The sequence below is a fragment of the Pagrus pagrus genome (assembly GCF_965226575.1).
Source record: "Pagrus pagrus genome assembly, chromosome: 14".
Classification (NCBI taxonomy): Eukaryota; Metazoa; Chordata; class Actinopteri; order Spariformes; family Sparidae; genus Pagrus; species Pagrus pagrus.
The window spans coordinates 21,185,617-21,205,806 of NC_140198.1; the positions used below are offsets into that span (position 1 = coordinate 21,185,617).

Sequence of the window (20,190 nt, forward strand, 5' to 3'; positions counted from 1 at the left end):
CATTGTGAGGACACTTCTGCTTTTTGGCCCGTCCTCCAAAAAATTACTGTTCGATGGTTAAGACTTGGTTTTATGGTTAAGATAAGAAATTAGGTTAAGGTGAGGTTTAGGATTTAGGTATTTCGTTGTAATGTTTAAGTGTAGTGTTTGGATCTAAGAAATGCATTATGTCAGTGATGGTCCTCACAACTATACTGCGCGCTTGTGTGTGTGTGTGTGTGTGTGTGTGTGTGTGCATGCAGGAAGCCTGTCCATTATTCTGAGCTAGCGGACCACCTAGGGGCAGCTCTTAGACCGTCGGCAGTGAAGTTACCAGCTACCGCCTGCTGTCGCGCAGCTCCTGCACAGCACCAGTTAAGCTAACAACCCTGTCATCAACTCAACTGCAACTGATGGATGGCAGCTAACCTCAAATCAGTAGATATTCTCAAATCATTTTTCCCTACTCGGTGAGTGCCTGCAATCTTTTCCCACCTCTCTCCCCCTCATCAACTGCAAAGAGAATCAAATCAAGACAACACCCCTGCACACACGCACAGATATACACATATATGAACACTTTTTGGACCGCTACATCTGTGAAATTTGAAAGCTATATACTGAGTAAAAAAAATCCAAAAAACACAATATCTAGTGTATCAATTCATCATAAGAAACTAGGAAACTGTATTCTGTAGGTTTAAAATAGATACACTAGACATCTTGATGTGTGTGCTCACCATCCTCACCTGCATTGCCTCTAGGGCGCGCAAACTGCTCCTCCTCCTCTTCTTCTCCTCCATCTATCATCTCCTCAGTGCTGGTCAGATGCTCCTGGCTCAGGTCGGACAGAGAGAACTCCAGGCTGTCTTCTCTCCACATGTCCGCCGACTTGGACCGCTTCTTTTTAAAGCTCCCCCCCTCCCGTGGACCCTCAGTCATCCGCTGGAGGTACCTTTCCTCTCCAACAACGTCTCCCTCCTCCTCCCCCATGGAGTCCTCTCCCCCATCCTGGGCGACAGTGTCCGCCTCTGAGGTTTCAGGAGTCGGTGTGGCCAAGGGGTCGTCATCGTTTTGAAAGGATTCGGGCCTCATTGTCATAGCCATGCGCTGTGTCCAGTGAGGGTTGATGCTGAACTCTCCAAACGCATCTGCCGCGTCGAAAGGTTCCAGTCCGTTCTCTGCTAAGGATTGTGGGATGCTAGGAGTGCTTGAAGAGCGGGTTGAGGCCTCAGAGTTTCTGTGTTCCTGTTTCACTGAAGAAGAGTGCCGGGAACGGCGGGTGACTGGCTGCTTGCTGGAGAGACGGAGAGACCGGGATGTGTGCTTACGGGAGAGATGTCCCGTCACATCGCCGTAGAAACCACTGTCCCCATTCTGACTCTCCACATTTCCCATGATTCAACTGTAGATGAAGGAAGAGGTTAAAGATACTTATCTTAGACTAATTCTTGTACGTTTATATAGTAGTGATGTAAGTGTTTTATAGCTATTTATCTGTTTGTTCCACATCTGCAATTGATATCTAACATCTGCATTTATTACCTGATCAGCTAAACTCATACCAAACTTAACAAGAGTGCTATCTATATTTGTGTTTATTAAGTTCATCAAACTCATACCAAGGCTTTGACACCACTCGTATAAAAAGGAGTCAGTGTGCCAGATCCCTTTCATGATTAAAATGGAGAAGAGTGATAAATTTACTAGTATTAGCACACATTTAAAACAAAAACATGCATCGGCCTGCTATCTGTAATGTGTTTTTTCAGCTTCTAAGTGTGACTGAGTTTCAAAAGTTAATATTGCATTGTCCTACTGGTTGAGGGAGGTATCAAACCTCAATACTTCTTGGTTGGTTGTAAGAATAATAGTGTCTGCAGCAGCAACTACTGAAATCTGTTAAATGCTGAAAGTTGTCACAAGATGCTTGATCAGATTTTTACTGTAATTATATTTAAGTTTATTTGGTTTTGTTTGTTACTGTAAATAAGATAGTAAGTAAGATGTGTTTTGGGAATACCCCCCACTAAACTGAGCAAGAGTGGTTTTATGTCTGTGATTAAGTTTGGGAGTGTTATATATATGGATATCCTATTTCTTATTGAGAAAATTAGAGCTGCAACCATTAGTTGCTGAATTGATTAATTGATTAGTCGATCGAGAGAATTGCCAACTACCGTTTCAGTCATTTTTCAGCCAACAATGTCATCAGCTTCCTAAATGTTAGGATTTGCTGCTTTTGTCATGTATGATAGTAAATGAAGAGTCTTTGACTTTAGGCTGTTGGTTGGACAAAAGAAGCAAAAGACGTCACTTTGAGCTCTGGAGAATTGTAATGGCATTTTTCACATTTTATTGATTCAATGATAACTATTCAATCAATGAATTGAGAAAATAATCTGCAGACTGATCTATGATGAAAACAATCATTAGTTGCAGCCCTACAGTCTGCACTCTGCTTTTAAATCATTACCAAATCGTAAGGCTTGCCCTCTAATGGCAGTGGCGAGTCTCCTCTCTCACATTTACTGCTGAAAACCAGGTCAATCTGTGCGCTGGATGAGTGAGTAACATTTGATGGCCCATTAACAAACAGTGGTGTATTAAATGTGTCCAGGATCTCTTTGATTGCCCTTTGGAGTTAAGCTGTCATGCAAATGAGATCAGGGATCAGGTATCCACAGTTTAGGTGGAAACTCCCTTGCCAGTTTTTGAGTGTCGGTGTTTGGTAGTTTGCATGAGTCAACGCACTCAAAAAGGGTTACACAGGAACAATAAAGTTAATTAAAAATGTATTTAGAGCATAGATGTTTCACAGAGATTTCCTAAGGGTTTTCTGATGTTGTCGCATTTAGGTATTCAGAATGCATCAAAATCTCATTAACTTATCTAAGCAACTACAAAGTCATCTAATGCCAAAACTCCCTTTCTCATACTTTTAAAAGCTTTTTTTCATTTAAAATTATGTAAATTCCTCAAAAGTACATTGTTCACTTTCAGACCCTGTCAGTGATGAATGACTATTGGCTTGGTTGACACAAGGATTGATCGCCCAATCCTTTCTGCAGCACTTTTCTCCCTCAGTGGTGCTAGAAGGATCCATTAGCTATATTGCCAGAACATTTAAAACGATCAAAGAAATCCTTTTTTAACGGCGTCCTGCTGATCATAAAGTTCTCTGAGCATCCTGCTTCACCTCATGCTCTGTTATATAAGCACATTGAGCTGCTGAGTCAACTGCTGTCAGATCAGTTGGTCCTCTGTGAGTCACACATCATCAAACCCACACCATCAGGTTCTCAGTGTGGGCTCCAACTGCAGAGAGAGACTGACAAGCAGCTCCTCTAACAAGTCAAAAATATGTTTTCACAAATAATTGAATCTTGAATTGAGAATCAAAGCCTCTTAGAATCATTCTTTACGTATTTCCATATGATATGACTTAAACAAGTAAAAATACTGGCAAACGGGAAGGACTTTATGATTCAATAAAAATTCTACTTACTTATGAAAGACCAATGTGTACAAACTGCTGTTACCTGTGGTTAAGCAGCCACATCACCAGCTTCTCCACATCAGTGCGGTGTCATCCTATGCCGACTTCACGATCCTCCACACATCCTCAAACGTTGGTGTCAGTTTGCCCTGAGAGGAACAAGAAGAGAGAGGAATGTTTCAGTGGAGCTCTCGCAACTTCAAAGTGACCCGACGTGTCACACGTACACAGAGGAGGAGAGAGTGAAGATGAGAACGAACGGGAAGGTGCCTCTTAAACTACTGCAGAGGATCTGCCAGGTACGACGCACAAAGTCAGGTGAAGTCAAGTGTAAAGGAAAGCTGTGAAGCACACTAGAGAGGGAGTCTATGGGACGAGAGATGGCATAGAGGATGAAAGAGAATAAAGAGAATAGAGGACAGGGTGGTCAGGTAGCCCGGGGTTAAGATAATGCAGCAAGGCAAGTAAAAAACAGCACTCACATTTAAATGTACACATGTACAAACTCACAGATCATCAGAAAGGGAAGTAGGAAAGGGGAAAAAAACTCACAAATAACAGGAATTTCTTTGATCTGCATCCTGAAAACTCATTGCCAACCCAAAACCACGCAGGCATGTAGAGGCATGTGCACACAACATTTTGGGAAAACACCCCTTGTTTCCCTGCAGACAAAGAGATGCGCACGCGCATACACACTCACTGTCACACACTCATGCTGTTGGTAAAATGACAGAAGATGAAAGCAGCTACGGAGAATGATTTTCTGCTTAAGACTCAATTAAATGATCCATGCCAACACGACCTAATTTTCCCTAATACCAGCCCTGAGCTGCTTAGAGTAGACCATGATTTCCATAATGTGCTATGTATAGTTTGAAGGTAAGCGAGTACAGGCATGCTCGCTTCTGTGTAGATTTGCACAAATTTTCAGTTAACAACCAGATGAAAATTGTAAGTGCATACATAGAACGAGGCAGACAGAACTGATGATCTTTCTCAGTCAGTTACTAGCGGCATTCAGAGGCCTCTGGCAAGCTCAGCTGACTGCTGCCCTAAATGCTGCGAACGCTATTGTCAGATCTGTTTGTGTTCTGATAAGCCTATAAGCAGGAACATAATGGAGGAGAAATAATTTCACTCACATCAAACAAAATACGGAGCGTTTATCAATTGCAAAGCAGATACTGTCTATTTGGATCTGTTACATCTGGTGAGACATTTCTTTGTTTTTCTCAGAATAGAACAGAAGCATGTGTTCCCTCAGGTCTGAATTTCCACTACAGCTGCTGCTTTTATTATTGATCACAATCAGATAAAACATTGTCAATTTGTTTATTCTCTGGGGGTGTAACACAACACGCCAACCGTGTCACAGTTCTGGGAAAAGACGCAGAAGCGAGAGTTCAGAAAAGGAGAAGTAGAATGGACAATAAGAGAAGTTGCACAGTTCCGCAGGTCAGCTCTGACAATGCACCATGCCAGTATGCGTGTGTGTGTTCATGTATTTAAACTTGGCCACTGCAGCACATTTTTTACCCCGGCCAGCTGTGGGAAGCGGTTACATAAGCTAAACTTGACCCTGATAGTTCTTCTCCTCTGCCTCTCGCTCCAACCTTTATTTCTCATTCCTCCTCCATCACATCCGGCCTGATCAGACTTATCCCAGCTCACATGCTCGCAACCCACCCCCCTAAAACAAACAGAAACACACACAGTATATTGCAGACACAATGCTTGACAGGTGCTGGATATTTATTTGGGAGCTAGTCCTGCTTTCCTTTCTAATCTGGCACACAAACACAGGACTTTTTTCTTAAAATTAAAATGATCTATACATAAATAGTGTAAACATATCGGCTCAATGGAAGTATGTAAACTTTTACAATAAGTGCGGGTGTTTACCACTACGAAACTACTGTTGCCATATAACTCATCCGTACGTCTATATGAGTCCATTGTGGTTGAGGTGAAAACATATAGGGCCAAACAAACAAAACAATCCCGTCTGACACAACACAGGGGATATCAAACCGCTGCCTTTCCTCTGGCAGTGTACAGTCTAAAATGTTTAGTCTCTTCGTTTTTCCTCTCCCCGTGCCCTGCAGCGAAGCACAGAGGAGGGAGCAGGGTAACGAGGAGAGGGAGAAGGGGTGGGGGACTCTGCTAAACCCAAGAAGAGCTGAGAGGTGAGGCGAGGCTTTAGGCGAAAAGCATACAGAGGGGAGGGCGCTGAGGTTGGTGCAGACACAGAAGGGGAAGGAGGAGAGGAAAACATATTGGGGAACGGCGCTATGAATAGAAGTTTGATGCGGAAAAAAGTGAGAAAACAGTGGGAGGAAGAGATGCAGACAGAGGGAGAGGGGAGAGAGACAGTGAGGGGGGTCCTATTGTTGCCGAGCTTTAAGTGGATAAGTAGACATGTGCTCTGGCTGCCTCTCTTCAGGCTTAATTGAGGGAGCCGAGACAAAAGGGGAAACATAATTATTCGCTCTCTCTCTCTCAGTCGCCCGGTTTCGCTCTCATTCTCGCAGTATATTAACACATTGAGAGAGTGTATTAACACAATGGCCTGCGCAACAGCAGCCAAAGCATCATTACCATGCAGACGTGCCCACTCACAGATGAGCCGCACACACACACACACACACACACACACACACACACACACACGCAAACACACACACACACACTGAGGGGGGACAAAGAACAATGTTGGTGCAAATAAAACTCCATATTGGTTCAATGTTTAACCAAAAACACACATCTGTAAAGATCTGTTTGCTTCATTTTAAATTTAATATTTGATTCTTATTCAGTGAATTTATCACTAACAACTAGCGATAATCAAACATATGCTCTTCTCTCAGAAGAGCAAAACAGTAAGTTGAAACACGCACTATGCCATTGTTTTTGTTTTTTTCCTTTCCTTCAGTGTTTTATAAAGGTTGTTGTGCATACAAAGGGTCTTGAAAGTTCAAAGGTCAAAATCTACATGAACAGACGCTCCTCTCTCCTCATCAGTAATCCTGCCTTTAATTCCATGACTTTGTGACATCACACTACGTCACCATGTCGCACATTTGCATAATGTATGCATACTGACTAGTTTGGCATGTAAGAATTGATTTGTTGTTGTTCGCAGTGCTGGGTCAGGCATGTGTGAACTGACCAATCAGAGGAGACTGGGTTACTGGGAAGGGTGGCCTTAAAGAGACAATTATTTTCACGATTATCTGATTAATTGGTTAGTCTATAAAAAAAATGCTCATCACAATTTCCCACAGCCCAAAGTGACATCTTCTTTTGTTGAGCCAACAGTCTGAAACCCAAAGACTCTTCTTTTATTATCATAAGCAGCAAATCCAGTCTCGTAATCTATTACGAGGCTGGAACCAAAAAATGTTTTGCTTGAAAAATGGCTGAAACAGTAAATCGATTATCAAATAAATGGAAACAGACTAATCAAGTAATCGACTAACCGTTGCTAGGCACAAAACAAAGGGAGACAGAGACTGGGCTGAGCATTGGGAAATGATGTGCTTCAACTAAGCTGTCAGAAACAACTCTGTACTGGTGCTGTCAAACTCACATTGCCACATTGCCATGGTTGCGTTACAAACACACTCAACACCTTTGGGTTCTCACGTCTATCACTTAAGACACACGCATGCAGGTAGTCTTCTGTGGAATGCGCTAGACTACAAAAGTACAAAGGCAGACGTGCTTCCAGTCGCTAACACCTGCACAATCCCAAGAGAAATGTGAGCCGGTTTTCCCACTCACACTAACACTCACGCACACACACACACACACACACACACACAGTCCCGCACTCTTTGGAAAAATACCAAAGGCCTGTCAGAACAGCCACCGAGCAGGCAACACCCTACTTCCCAATGCCAATCTTTTCATCTCTGCACCTGTCCCGCCGCTCCGCCCTACATGACACACATCTCGGATCTCCACAATCAAACCACCCATGACGTGGATGTGCTCTACTGTACGGCGCTGCACTGTGAATAAGGGCCAAGCAAAACTGTCTCATTGTTATTGTAAGCTCGTCATAGTCTAGACCGCAGGCTGGAGTGGCTATTGAAATCAAATTATGAAATCACTTAAGCACCTGTACTCCAACAAGCCAACATAAATGTACCTGCTTTAAAGAGATAAAATGTCACATTTCTGCGATAAAATGTCAGAAATGACTAGACCTTTGCTGTAGATTTTGTTAAGTTGTGCACTAACGTTATTCCAAATGTTTCCAACAATGTTCAAACGGAGAAATATGTAATTTCACTCGCCTGTTGCAATAACTTCTGGGGAAACGTCAGATGATACAACATAGTAGTGAAGATGGCTGCTGGAGTATGTCAAGGCTCCAAACTGCGACCACTTAGTCAAAATAGCATTAGGAGCACCTGTGTGACTTGCAAATATCCCCTCATGATTTTGTTTCATAGATTCATCACCATCCCAAGGAGCAGCGTATTTCTCAGGTAACGTTTGGCCGATCAATCATCAGATCCACTTCTTCAGTACATACGTGGTTATTGTTGCTGAGCAACGCGTTTGTTGCTCTTCCAACGAGGCTCACGAGACTCTTAAAAACACTACTTGACGTTGTGACATTTTCTTTTCAAATAAAACAGAACATTGTTATTTCTGTATTTCTGTATAAGTAACATGCTTAGGATGGACAATATGAATGTGTTGCGTCGCATGCTGATTTAAGTGGTGCTTCTAAATGTTATGCTGGTGCTCCTGAGATTTTCAGTAAAGAGCACCAATGCTACTAATTGAAAAAGTTAGTCTGGAGTCGTGTATGTGTAACTTTATTCTGAAACTGTCGTTATCATCAATAAAATACCTATTGTCTATTTGCCTTACAAAACATTTCGGAACAGGATCTCATCCATAAATAAAGCAAGTATTCCCTTGCTTTAAAAAGTGCTTCAGTAGGTGACAGGTGACCCTTTCATTTGGTGCACAGTGCCTTGTTCTGTATTGTGTACTGTTGTTTTAGCGTTGACGTTTCGCTATTGTAGCTATTGGCTGTCGGTCAGAGTATATTACACAAGAGCAGCAAAGACTGACGACATGATGTAATCAAATACATTCTCAAGATTCCCACACTAGTTTGAGACTGGATGTGCGTAGTTTCTGATTTAGTTTAACAACTGTTGATGACAGGATACCACAAGACCAGACAGTCTCTTTTGATCTCAGACATTTTGGGCTCATAATCCTTTAGTGTGTGCTCAATCCAAAGACTAAATAAAGATGACAAATTAGGTTATTTGTAGTCTTTATTGGTAGATCTAAAGCATTTTAAAACACTATAGTACTACAGCCCTAAAAGAGACATTGAAGGTAACAGTAGTGATCAGTCTAGACATTGCTGTAACCTGAGAAGCTTGACTGATCTTTCTGACCTTTCTCTGCACTCTTCAACCACGACCAACCACCAATCAAGCCCCAAACCACATGATACAGTCGCTGGACTCACCCTTCCCTTAGGGTCTTTTCCCGCACTTTTCACATTCCTCTAATGGTTACCGTACCACCTCCCACGGGGCAGGGAATGAAGTCGCTGAGGTTAACACTCTGGGGGGTAAACAAAGGAATTTCAGGATGGGGCAAACGTCATCCCAAGATGCCATACCATGGGAATCTGGGAGAAGGGTTTATCAGAGCGCCTCCATGCTCAATTTTGCATACACGCCTGTGCACACCTTCTGGCATACACACCTGCAGGCTTGCATGTATGTATGTGCACCTGGGCTTCCTTGTTGTTGTTTACCCCGAGCAAACCTGCTTTGAAAGATAACAACACACCGTGAATAACATGCGAATTAGGACTAGGTGCAGGGAGGCTAAATAGTCTAAACAAATAAGGATCTGGGACTTATTTGTGAGTGTGTGTCTGCATGTGCGCACCTAGGTGTGTGTGCATTGTTCACATTTGAGGAGGAACTATATCCATCCAATGTGGAGATAACAGTCAGATATGCTCTGAAAACATCCTATTGTGGAGATGGGAGTGCATACTCCGCTGCACTCCCACAGCTCCTCTGAGACGGGACTGTCTGAGACATCACTGGTAGAATTCCCTGGGAGAGGGAGATTAGCTTCTTATTCATCCTTTCGGGATCTGACAAGACACGCGCAACCCTCCCCCTCCCTTAGCTTAAACACACACATACACAAACAGCGTGCCTGCAAGCATGCGTCTCGGGCTGCTGCTTAAAATCAAACATTAATTTCTTTTAACTGGTGAGAGACAAATCGTAATTCCTTTCCTGAAGAGCTCTTTCATTTTGAAGCCACAGAGGAGGGCGAAGCATAAAAACGACTGAACAAAGTGGAGTGGGAGGAAATGAGATGATTGTTATTCATTTACTGTGGTCCCCTCATTTGTCTTCTCCTAACAGAGAGGTAGAGTACAAAAGCATCTAGATTTAGGATTGTGTTGAGAGCAGTAGCAAAGAAGATTTACAGCTAATTCCTGTGAAAAAGATTGAGGCACAGGGTGAAGAAATCAAAGCTAAACTAATTTATAAATATAGAGAGAAGTTTGAAAACGGGGATGAGAAAGAAATCATCAACTACAAAAGTAAATCCACATTACTGATGATTATTTATCAAAAATCTCAGAGTTAATATATTGCTAAAGTGTCAATATCATGCCATCCCCACAACACTGATCGACGCATTTGATTAAAAATTCCGCTATATTAGACTCCCTCACCTAGTCCTAGTATTTATGAAGTGCTTTTGTGGAGATAGCAAAATGTCGAGATACGTATTGTGTAAAGCGATAAAGTCTAAATGTGTTACTTTGAGGCCATATCGTCGAGCCCTACATAACAGATTTGAGATTTTGGGTCAGAGTCTGTGTGGCATGTAAGGATCAAGTGGAGAAGATAAAGGGCAGTGGAATTCAGTGGCAGCCAATTCACTCCACTTTACTCCTCAAGTGTCACTAACTTCATTAAATACGCTCCTCCGTCTTTCTGGGAGCTTACACTGTACGCTCCTTAACTCAGATTTCAGCCGACTGTCTCTGCAGCTCGGTGCAGTCAGGGATTACCATATTTTAAAGAAAATCCTTCCAGCACAAGTCCTCCATTGAGCGAGAGGCCCGAGAGAGTCAATGAGCGTGTGTAGCTTTTTGACGCTCCGCTCTGTAGCTGCTGGTGCTGCTGCCGAGTGCAAACTCAGCGATCAGTGAGTCCCTGTATGAATTCAAAGACAGGAAACCCCATTGATTTGACCGCCCATTATGATCTTTCAAGATGTATATTTTAATGTGGGTACTGAAAGATTAGAGTTCTCTATGCTCTGACTTGTTCTGATGAAAGAGGAAGGTGTGTAAGCCTAAATTAAATCCATCTTGCTCACTTATTGTAGGTTACTATGCCACTCGAAATCTCTTGTTTATAGAGTACAGCCATACAGTGCGGCAGGTAGCATGACTCATGGCTATTATTTCCTTTTTCTTAAATGTTTATAAATCATCTCCCTCTTTTTTTGCCATCCCTCAATCAACGCTGACTAGTTCTTCCTGATGAAGTAGTGATTGCGCACACAACTGCCTCCCAGTCATCAAAACCAATCAACAGAATATTCATGTCCTGATTTGCTGCTCCAAACATGGGAGCAGCAGCAAAAGAAGTGTTGTTTAATTATCCAGGAGGAGTGGGACGAGACGTTGACTGTGCTCCAGATTCAGCCTGTAACTGTAGAAACCCTGCGGGTTGAGACGCAGCCTGGGGGGAGGAGCGGCTGGGAGTGTCGAAATAAGATAGAGAGAAAGACGTTAAAAATGAGACTACTACTGTACAGACGTGGCAGGGAATTTGTATTTCACCAACTGACACGTGGGCAATGATATGCAACTTGCAGATGGCAAAGGACGCTCATGCATGGCAGCATGTGCATTTTTTAGACCTGTACATCTGGGGTTTTATTAAACGGCGGAGAGCTGTGTCATCCGTAGCCAATGTTAGTGTAGTTTCCATCTGTCTGTGTCAATCAATTCTTGATTTAAAAAGCATTAATATATTATAGAGATCCCTTTGGAATTTTATTGGCAAAATCTACATACTGCAGCAATGAGGATGGCAAAAACCACAAGTTTTCACCAAATTATAATTCAATCAAAGGAGAACTTTTATGCTTTTTTAAAAAATCTTCTTTCCTTTCCTTCAGTGTTTTCTGTTCTTGCGCATGTAAAAGATCATGAAAGTTAAAAAGGTCAAAGTCTGCACCAATAGAAGCTCCTCTCTCCCACAGAAACACTGCTCCTGAAACGCCTCATCAGCAGCCTCACCTTTAATTCTGTGACTTCGTAACATCACACTTCGCTTTTCTAGCTGTAATCCATAATAAAATTATAACCCTGAAAATAAGTGTAATATTTCTCCTTTAAACACTTTTTTCACTTCATCAATCCGTTGTGTTCCTTTTTTGTAAGTAACACAACGGTGGAGAAAGTTTGTGTTACTTTATAGTCTCTAGAGATGTGCGAAGTTTTGCTGAAATTCCTCTCAGCTTGGTTGACATGGCAATAAAGTAATGAAGTGCGATGGGACACACTTACATAGAGCTGTTAAGCCTGAAATAATTGAGTAGCACTATGGCTTGTTGGGCCATCTTGAAAAGGGTATTCCTTCCCACTATTTCCAGCCTTTCCCCTTTAACTGAGATATTGTGGCAACTATGCGAAGGGAACTGATTTCATCTTTTAGTGTGAAAAGTGTATTGTTGAAACAAATGAACTTATTGAGGCCAAGTGTCTTAATTCTGGCACCACATATTGCCAGACACAGACTTGTTTAGACACCTGCAGACAATACAGACAGGTGTGAATGGTGCCAAATTGGTGGGTAATACCTCCTCTTCCGCTCTGTGCAAGCTGTGGGGACAGCGAAATAACAGGGTGGATGAGTGAGCCAGAGAGAGGGATAAGAGGGTTTTAGGCAAAGGTAGACTGATTGAGGTGGGAGGTTGAGACATGGGGGATGGGAAGAGAGGGGCAAGAGGGTTTGAAAAAAAAATATATAATGGTGATGAAAGGGGGATGAGAGGCTGTTAGAGCTGGTGGGGAGCTGGTGGAATCGAGTGTTAGGCCACAGGTAGAGAGATGAATGATGTGTGCTGAGGTGGAAGGAGACATGAGAGGTAAAGAGGTGGAGTGGTGCTGATAGGTCCTGAGGGGCTGATAGAGATAGATGTTGTGTCAGGTCAAAGTAGGGCGGATGTGAACAGGCCCCGTTTGTTGTCAGTAACGATATGAGTGCAGGAAGACAATCTGGTGAGAGTTATTGAAGAGGTTATTGTTCGTGTTAGTGAGTGTAGGTGTGACCAGATTGTCTGTAAGAACGTCAGAGATCATTTTTAAGGAGAAATGTTTGTTTGCTGCTGTTTTAGTAATCGAAATATAAGAAGTGGGTAACATGTGGCAACACAAAAATGAAATTGTCCTCATGTTAAAGAAAATGAATGTGATTCATACCATGCTATTTTTTTAGAGGAGACAAATATGTGCACACAAACAACATCATTGTTGTGATTATTCAAATTTGTGTAATAGTTTAATTGCGATGCTTACATGTGGTTGATAGTAGCCTCTTGTCCCCAATAGTCCAGGTTTACAAGAACTGTTTAATAGCTCAGAGTTCACACTGATGTGGATGTGTGATAGGAAATAGAACAGGTAAATGGAGGGATTATTTTGAGCTAACTTAGCAAAAGACAGACCATGCCATATGCTTACCAAGAGTAAATTGAAAGAACGACTATAATGTGACCTCATCCATTAGCTTGTGGAAGCCTTAAAGCATTACAGCCATGGCCATTTGGGTTTTCTAGAGCCTGAAGTGGCCATATTTGGATGGTAGGGTGGGTCATCAATTTTACTCTGACTCGGATCATAATTTACTAAATGAACATCATGCTGTATTGAATAACACTGAAACTAGTGATTGAGACCATTAACTCATTATGAAACTGTTTGCCAACGTAATAAATCAATTGAGAGGTAGGACAATTTTCTCATAAGCTTCTATACAATCAAACTTCTTTTTGAAACCAGTGGAATCACCCCCTACTGGCCATTAGAGAAAAAAATGCAGGTTTAAGGCACTTTTCAGATCCATCCATCCATATATTTTATACAGTCAATGTTCTCAGTGCGACAATGATAGCGTGATTAAGGTTTAAATATTGAAGCAATACAATATGCAGGAATTAGCGAAATCTGGTTTTAATCGAATTGTTAGAGAATTGCAAAGACAGTTCATTAAACGCAAAGCAACACTGTTATCACTTTATTAATTATGATTTCTGCTGAGACTCTGCAAATCCTTTGTAGTACTACCCTAATCATTACCAGGGAGCAAGAGAGAGGCTTCGGCATGACCGCACAAGGACAGGCAGGAGGGGGAAGAAAAAGTGGACTGGGTACCATGGGAGAAGAGAGAGGAGAAAGGAAATGAAAGATTAAGGGTGGAGAAAGATACTGGGGCAAACCACAACAGTAAAAACCAGACAGAGGTGAGTAAGCAAGTAGTGTAAAGGAAGAAGTTATTGGCAGCGGAATGGGCAACACAAAGGTAGACTGCAGAGAGATGGGGGGAGGGGGACAGCGGGAAGTGGAAGGGGAAGTTATCTTAGTACATCCCTGCACCTGAGTCAACAGCAGTGCTTGCAAACAAAGCAGCCCCTTGAAGAAGAGACCTGAGACAATGTGCTGCAGTTAGGGACGCGGCTCAGAAATGTTCAGCAAGAATGTGACAGACAAACAGCAGGTCACTGCACTGTGTCACACACACAACACCAAATCAATACAGAATGGGTCTGGGGTACACAAACCTTACCTATGATACACTGCCAGAGGGTTAAGATAAGATAAGGTAAGGTAAGGATTAAGAATTGTAATAAGGTTTCAACTGGCCAAAAAAATAAAACAAACTATAACAGTTATTGATAGACATAGCTGATGTCTGCGCACAAATCTACACATTAACAGTAAACCTCCATGTCAATGGCATTAATACAGGATGTGCATATTTATAGCACATACGGTGCTTTTCACTAAGCTTTTTTTTTTGTGGGTCTGCTCTTTACTGAGAAAAATGACCCTGAAATGAAGAAGTAGGTAAAGGTCTACCTACTTCTTCATTTGTGCATCCCTCCCCACCCCACCCACCCACACCACCCACCCACACACACACCCACACACACCCACACACACACACACACACACACACACACACACACACACACACACACACACACACACACACACACACACATAAAATACCCTTGCACACAGAGAGGTGTGACGGATTCAGAGAATGACCTACGCCCAGATTGTTGCATCAATGTTCTGCAAATTTCAACGAAAACAAAACCGCTTCCACCATTTGGCACATGTGGTCAGTTTCACAAACACAGACTAAGGTTAGGTCTACAGAACTAACTTTTTTTAACCAGTTGACCAAACGTTTGGAAAAAATGTGTCACAGAGCCCAGCACATCTTTACATGGGTTGTTTTGTCCAAAGCTTCAACACAATCTAGGTTCAGTCTTTTTCAGGGAACCAAGTCCTTACATATGTATGTATGTAACAAGACAAATTAACATTATAATAACTTACGACAGTAATGACAGTATAGCATATTAAAGGTGCTATATGTAAGTAGAGATGTTCCGATTCCGATACCAGTATCAGAAATGCCATCGATAGTGCCGAAAATGCAGGTATCAGTATCGGGTCCCATTTCTAAATTACGTGGTAGAGGAGCCAGATGGAGCTAGCAACATGTCAGGTTTAAAGGAATTGTTATTTATTCCAAAATCTCTTTTTTGTTCTTTTTCGGTTATAACTGACTTTCAAAATAGATAATAAGAGAATTTTGTAGCACAGTTGGTAAAAGAAAAAAACTATTTTTTTCACACACTGGTATCAGATCGCTATCGGCCAACACCCAAAGCCCAGGTATAGGAATCAGTATTGGGAAGGAAAAAATGTTATCGGAACATATCTAGATGCAAGTTTACTCATCAAGCACAGTCTCCTGTGGTGAAAAGTGACACCAGTCATAACTCTTGTTCTGCTTCTATTTCTGACTCTTCTTTGCTGCCGAACCTGTTTCTTGCCCTATGTTTAACATAATATAAAAACTGTGTATTTCCAGAAAGAAAACGGTAATTTCACTTTTTTCAACTCAGTAACTACCTGAAAATGCCTTTTCTTCTGCTGGGAGTAGGAATTATACATCTTTCATATGCCACCGCGGGGAAACTGTAGTCACTATAAAGGTTATAAAGGTTATCATCATCTAATCCCTGGCTACTTCAAATAAGAGTTTGATCACATTACTATCCTGTAGGATTCGTGCCAATGTTTGAAAGGCATCTCATGGCAAACATTATCACTGAGACAAAGATGTCAACAACATGTCAGCATCGTGGCGTCTCTTCAGGAGATGGGGTTGGATCTAGGTCAATGGGTCCATTTCCTGGGAGTTGAGCTCTTGTGCTGACTCGAGCTGGGGGTTATTGTTTGGGCTCTGAGTGGCTACGGTGAATAGAGTCTCCCCTCTCAGTGCATTAGTGACCTGTATAAGCTCCACACGACTCACTGACATCTGAGTGCAGGCCTGAGGGGAGAGGACAAAGGCAATCTGACCACACATATGCACACACATTCACGTGTCTAAAAGCAAACGCACCAAAGGACAATAACAAAAAACACACAGTCTGATTGAAACCTTATACAGCACTCACCACAGGGTTTTTATCCCTGAAGAAATTCAATCCAAAGAGCCAAAGAAATCCATACAGCTCTGCCCGTAAGCCTTCATCCATGCTTTTGTCACACGTATTCAGACATATTCCCGTTCATATTTGCACATGCACACACTTACAAATGCACACATAGGCTTTTGAGACCACCTTGTATGATCACACTGCATCACTTCCAGGTCAACGAGCAGCAACGTGAAGTGTGACTATGTGATGAGCATCGAGTCACTGGCCAGCATTCTCCTTTATGCAACTAATGTAATGTGGGGGTTGAAAGGAGGAGAGGAGAGGAGAAGAGAGGAGAGGAGAGACAAAGGCCAAGTGGCCTGTTTCCTCTGCTTTAATTACACGTGGATGTAAACTTGGACAGAAAAACACACTTAAAACGCACAAAGTAGGGGTATAAAGATTTCCAAGCACAGATAACAAAAGGAGATCCCAGGAAGGCCAAACCTCCCCGGCACAAACAAAGCATAAAGACTTTGAAGACGCTCTTTACTCTCCCACAGTAATTCCTCCCTTAAATCCCTACTCAGCATTTCACACGCAAATGTATTTCCATTCACTCGCTCTCAAGTCTTTTACAGCAGTTTCCTGTTCAGGTAACATTTTCCATCTCCTGTCTCCTCTTGGAGCATGCTTCCTTTTTACACTGCACCACATTAACTCAGCGTCTTCTTTGGGATGACATGTTTGTCAGCTTGTTTGCACTGCACACATCCTTTGTTTGCTAATCACTCGGTAAACAAAATTATGCATATTCATCTTCCTCTGCTAGTTTCTTTTGCTACTCTTCTGAAATGAGGTCACCCTTAAAAAATATGAAGATCTAATCTTCTGTATATCGAATAAGATGTAGATACATGCACACACACACGCATTTACACATCATCGGTTGGCAGTCTGAGCCGATGTGTGGGCTGGAACGCAACACTGATCACAGATAATGGGCAGACATGACAGGGATGGCAATGCTGTCACATCGAGAGAGGAAGAAAAGAGGGATGATGGAGCAAGAGACAGAAAGAGAGAGACAGAGGGATAAAAAGAGGGCAAGATAGAGAAAGAAAGCGGAGGAAATGAAGGAAGGAAGGATGGAAGGAAGGAACGAAGGAAGGAAGGAACTCCCAGTTCATCATCAGATACAGCCACACAAAAGATAGGACATGAAAGAGGGCACACATGCCAGCTCATGTCAGCTCTGAGACACCCCTCCCCCGTCTGGACCGGTCCACAAATTAGAGGCACCCCCTTCTGCTTCTCCCGCTCCTTGCATCTTCCACTTCTTCTCATCAGGGGGTTGATGTTCAGAGGTCTTGCACAAAACAAATGTTATCCACCTGATGTTGCACACCCATCCACAGCTAACGACTCCTGTAGTCCCGGCCAACCAGACGAGCAACATTACAAACCGACGCACATAAGCAAACACGTCAGCGTGACATAATGTTCACACTGACTCATATGGCCTCTCTCGACTTGCACAATGTCTCATATTTTCTTAAGCTCATGCAAAAAGCTAAGACAAGGAAATACAGATACACAAACACAAATGAAAAAGTATCTACATGTGACCCATCGCCACCTGTAGATGGTATATGACCATATCAACCAAAGAGTATTTTTTACTTTGTCTTATTTGAATAATTTCAGCCCAGTCGCTAGGATATTATGTCATCAGACAATGTTTCTGCAAACTACAGTGACGTGTACCAAACTTAATTTCAAGCCAACAAGGCTGCCAAATGGAGGACCGGAGTTTGAGATACACCACTCAACAGTTTTAAGGATACCTGGAGACATTTCCATCCGTGCATTTAAGCCAAACCATGATGCTTTCCTAACCCTAACCAAGTGGCTAAACCTAAACAAATCATGGAAAGATTAAATAAAGAAAAGTCAAGTTTTAACTCATCATTGGTTTTACAGAAACATACTTGGCTAATATTTATTCTGATGATTGGGTTGATAGTTTTCAGAGACCTACAGAGGTCAGATCATTATTATTCAAAAGAAAAACAAAGATTGAATACATCAGAAAAAGCAAATGTAATGTGTGTGTAAAAATGTTCTCCCTGCTTTCCTGTTCTGTAAATCATCTCTCAACCTGTCAGATTTATTCTGTCACCCCTCGGAGGGGGGTCCCAACCCCCTGCATGGTAACCATTGCCTTAATATATCAGCTACTCTGCAAAGGGATTCCCCCTGCTATTGAATGCAACCATGACAGAATCGGTACCTTAATTAGACACACTCTATGAAACCAGAGAAGAAGAAAAACATTTCAGTGTCTCTCCACCCTCAGCTGTCAGTTTTGTCTTGGTTTTCCCAAAACAGACCTCAACAATATCTGTCTGACTGCTACTGGGCTAAAAGTGACAGCAGCAGAGAACTGGGAGAGTGAGAGACACACAGTGAACCCACACACACACACACAGTCAAACACAAACATTTAAACAGCTTGATTGCATGTGGGGAGGTGGGCACTGGGGGCTGCATAAGCCCTGTGTTTGCTTAACAGCAGAAATAAGTGGACCACTGAGGAAGAGGGATGAAGCATCTTCCAACAGTGAGAGAGGCAGGCGGACGAAGATGAGAGAGAAGAGGAGATCATCCCTTTCATGTTAATTGCATCATCCCTTTATCGTGCCCGCCACATGCTCATCAAACTGCATCTTATGCACTGTATCTGTAATCATAAAGAGAGGGCGTTCGTCTGCTCTGCCACAAGGTCACAAGAGTCATATTCACTGTAGAGGATACAGATGTGAGAGGTATTTGCAGTAAGCTTGAGTTCCATGTTGATGATGAAAAGTATGATTATTATTATCGTTTCCATTTATATAATGTATTATGTGATGCATGGAGCGCTTCATGAGCCTACCATGAGCAGATCAAAGGATAAATATGACTTAAACATGTGTATTTATAGTATATATTGTATGCTGTTGAGTATCTGTGACTGTGTGTTTGGAGTTACGGTACTCATGTATTGGTTATGGCTGAATGTAAGTGAATGCAACGTCCTCATAAAAGAGTGTGGTGCTTTATGTGAAACTGGATGGGTGTAAAAGAGAATACGCCTACCTATATCTGCCCTATAGGTGAGCTGACTTAGCAGTGTAGTGTATCAATCTGGGTCACTATGTACACACACACCCACACACACAATAAAAACACACTCACACAGCCACAGGGGCTCACTTAACGGAGCCCCATCCCCCCCTTCACGCACACACATTATATTAGCTTACTGTACACAGACGGAGCACATGGTTGTGTGGATGCACAAACACATATTTGTCCAAAACACACACCTGCACACGTAGTAAATGGACACCACATACACATATACACTGGACGAGCAGTGTGTAACAGCGTATGAGATAATGGCTTTCTCCCCTTTTCACAGCCCCCGGGCTTTCGCAAAAGTCTTTGTCAATTTAGAAAAAAAACAGCACACGCGCATGCACACCAGTTTTTATCTGCCACTATAAATCCCTTCACGGATCACTTCCTCAAAACACCCTGCCAATATTCAACTTCCTCATGGCGGCAACTGAAGCAGTGAATTGTGGCAAGAAAGATAACAAGAAGGAAAGATAACAAGAAATAAAAAAAAGAGAGAACGAGAGAGAAAGAGAGAGAGAGATGACTAGGTTATGTCTCATTCTTCTCAAAATCAAAACAAACACTTACAGTATTTAATAGCCCTTTAAATCTTGGTGATATGGCTGACAACCTTTCCAGATTTACCACCTTATCAGGGTTCTGTGAAAGATCTGAGTGCAAGTAGACTTAAAGAAATACATTAGCACAATGGTACTCAATTGAAGTTGACATGAATTACTAAATTACTAAGTTGCAGTGGCTGTCTTCTGCTAATCACAGGGTTG

The 20,190-nt window shown here is 42.2% G+C and overlaps 1 protein-coding gene across 2 annotated transcripts in view; it reads right to left on the reverse strand.

Moving 5' to 3' along the window:
• The window catches only part of LOC311269852 (rho guanine nucleotide exchange factor TIAM1-like), an 86,486-nt gene that overhangs the window by 38,294 nt on the left and 28,002 nt on the right, over positions 1-20,190 (reverse strand). For both annotated transcript variants that reach the window (XM_084374330.1, XM_084374329.1), the window contains 2 exons: positions 3,522-3,627; positions 729-1,384 (listed from right to left, as the gene is read on the reverse strand). In XM_084374330.1, coding sequence (XP_084230456.1) covers positions 729-1,377 — 649 coding nt within the window. In that variant the 5' untranslated portion in view covers positions 1,378-1,384; positions 3,522-3,627. The remainder of the gene's footprint in view (positions 1-728; positions 1,385-3,521; positions 3,628-20,190) is intronic.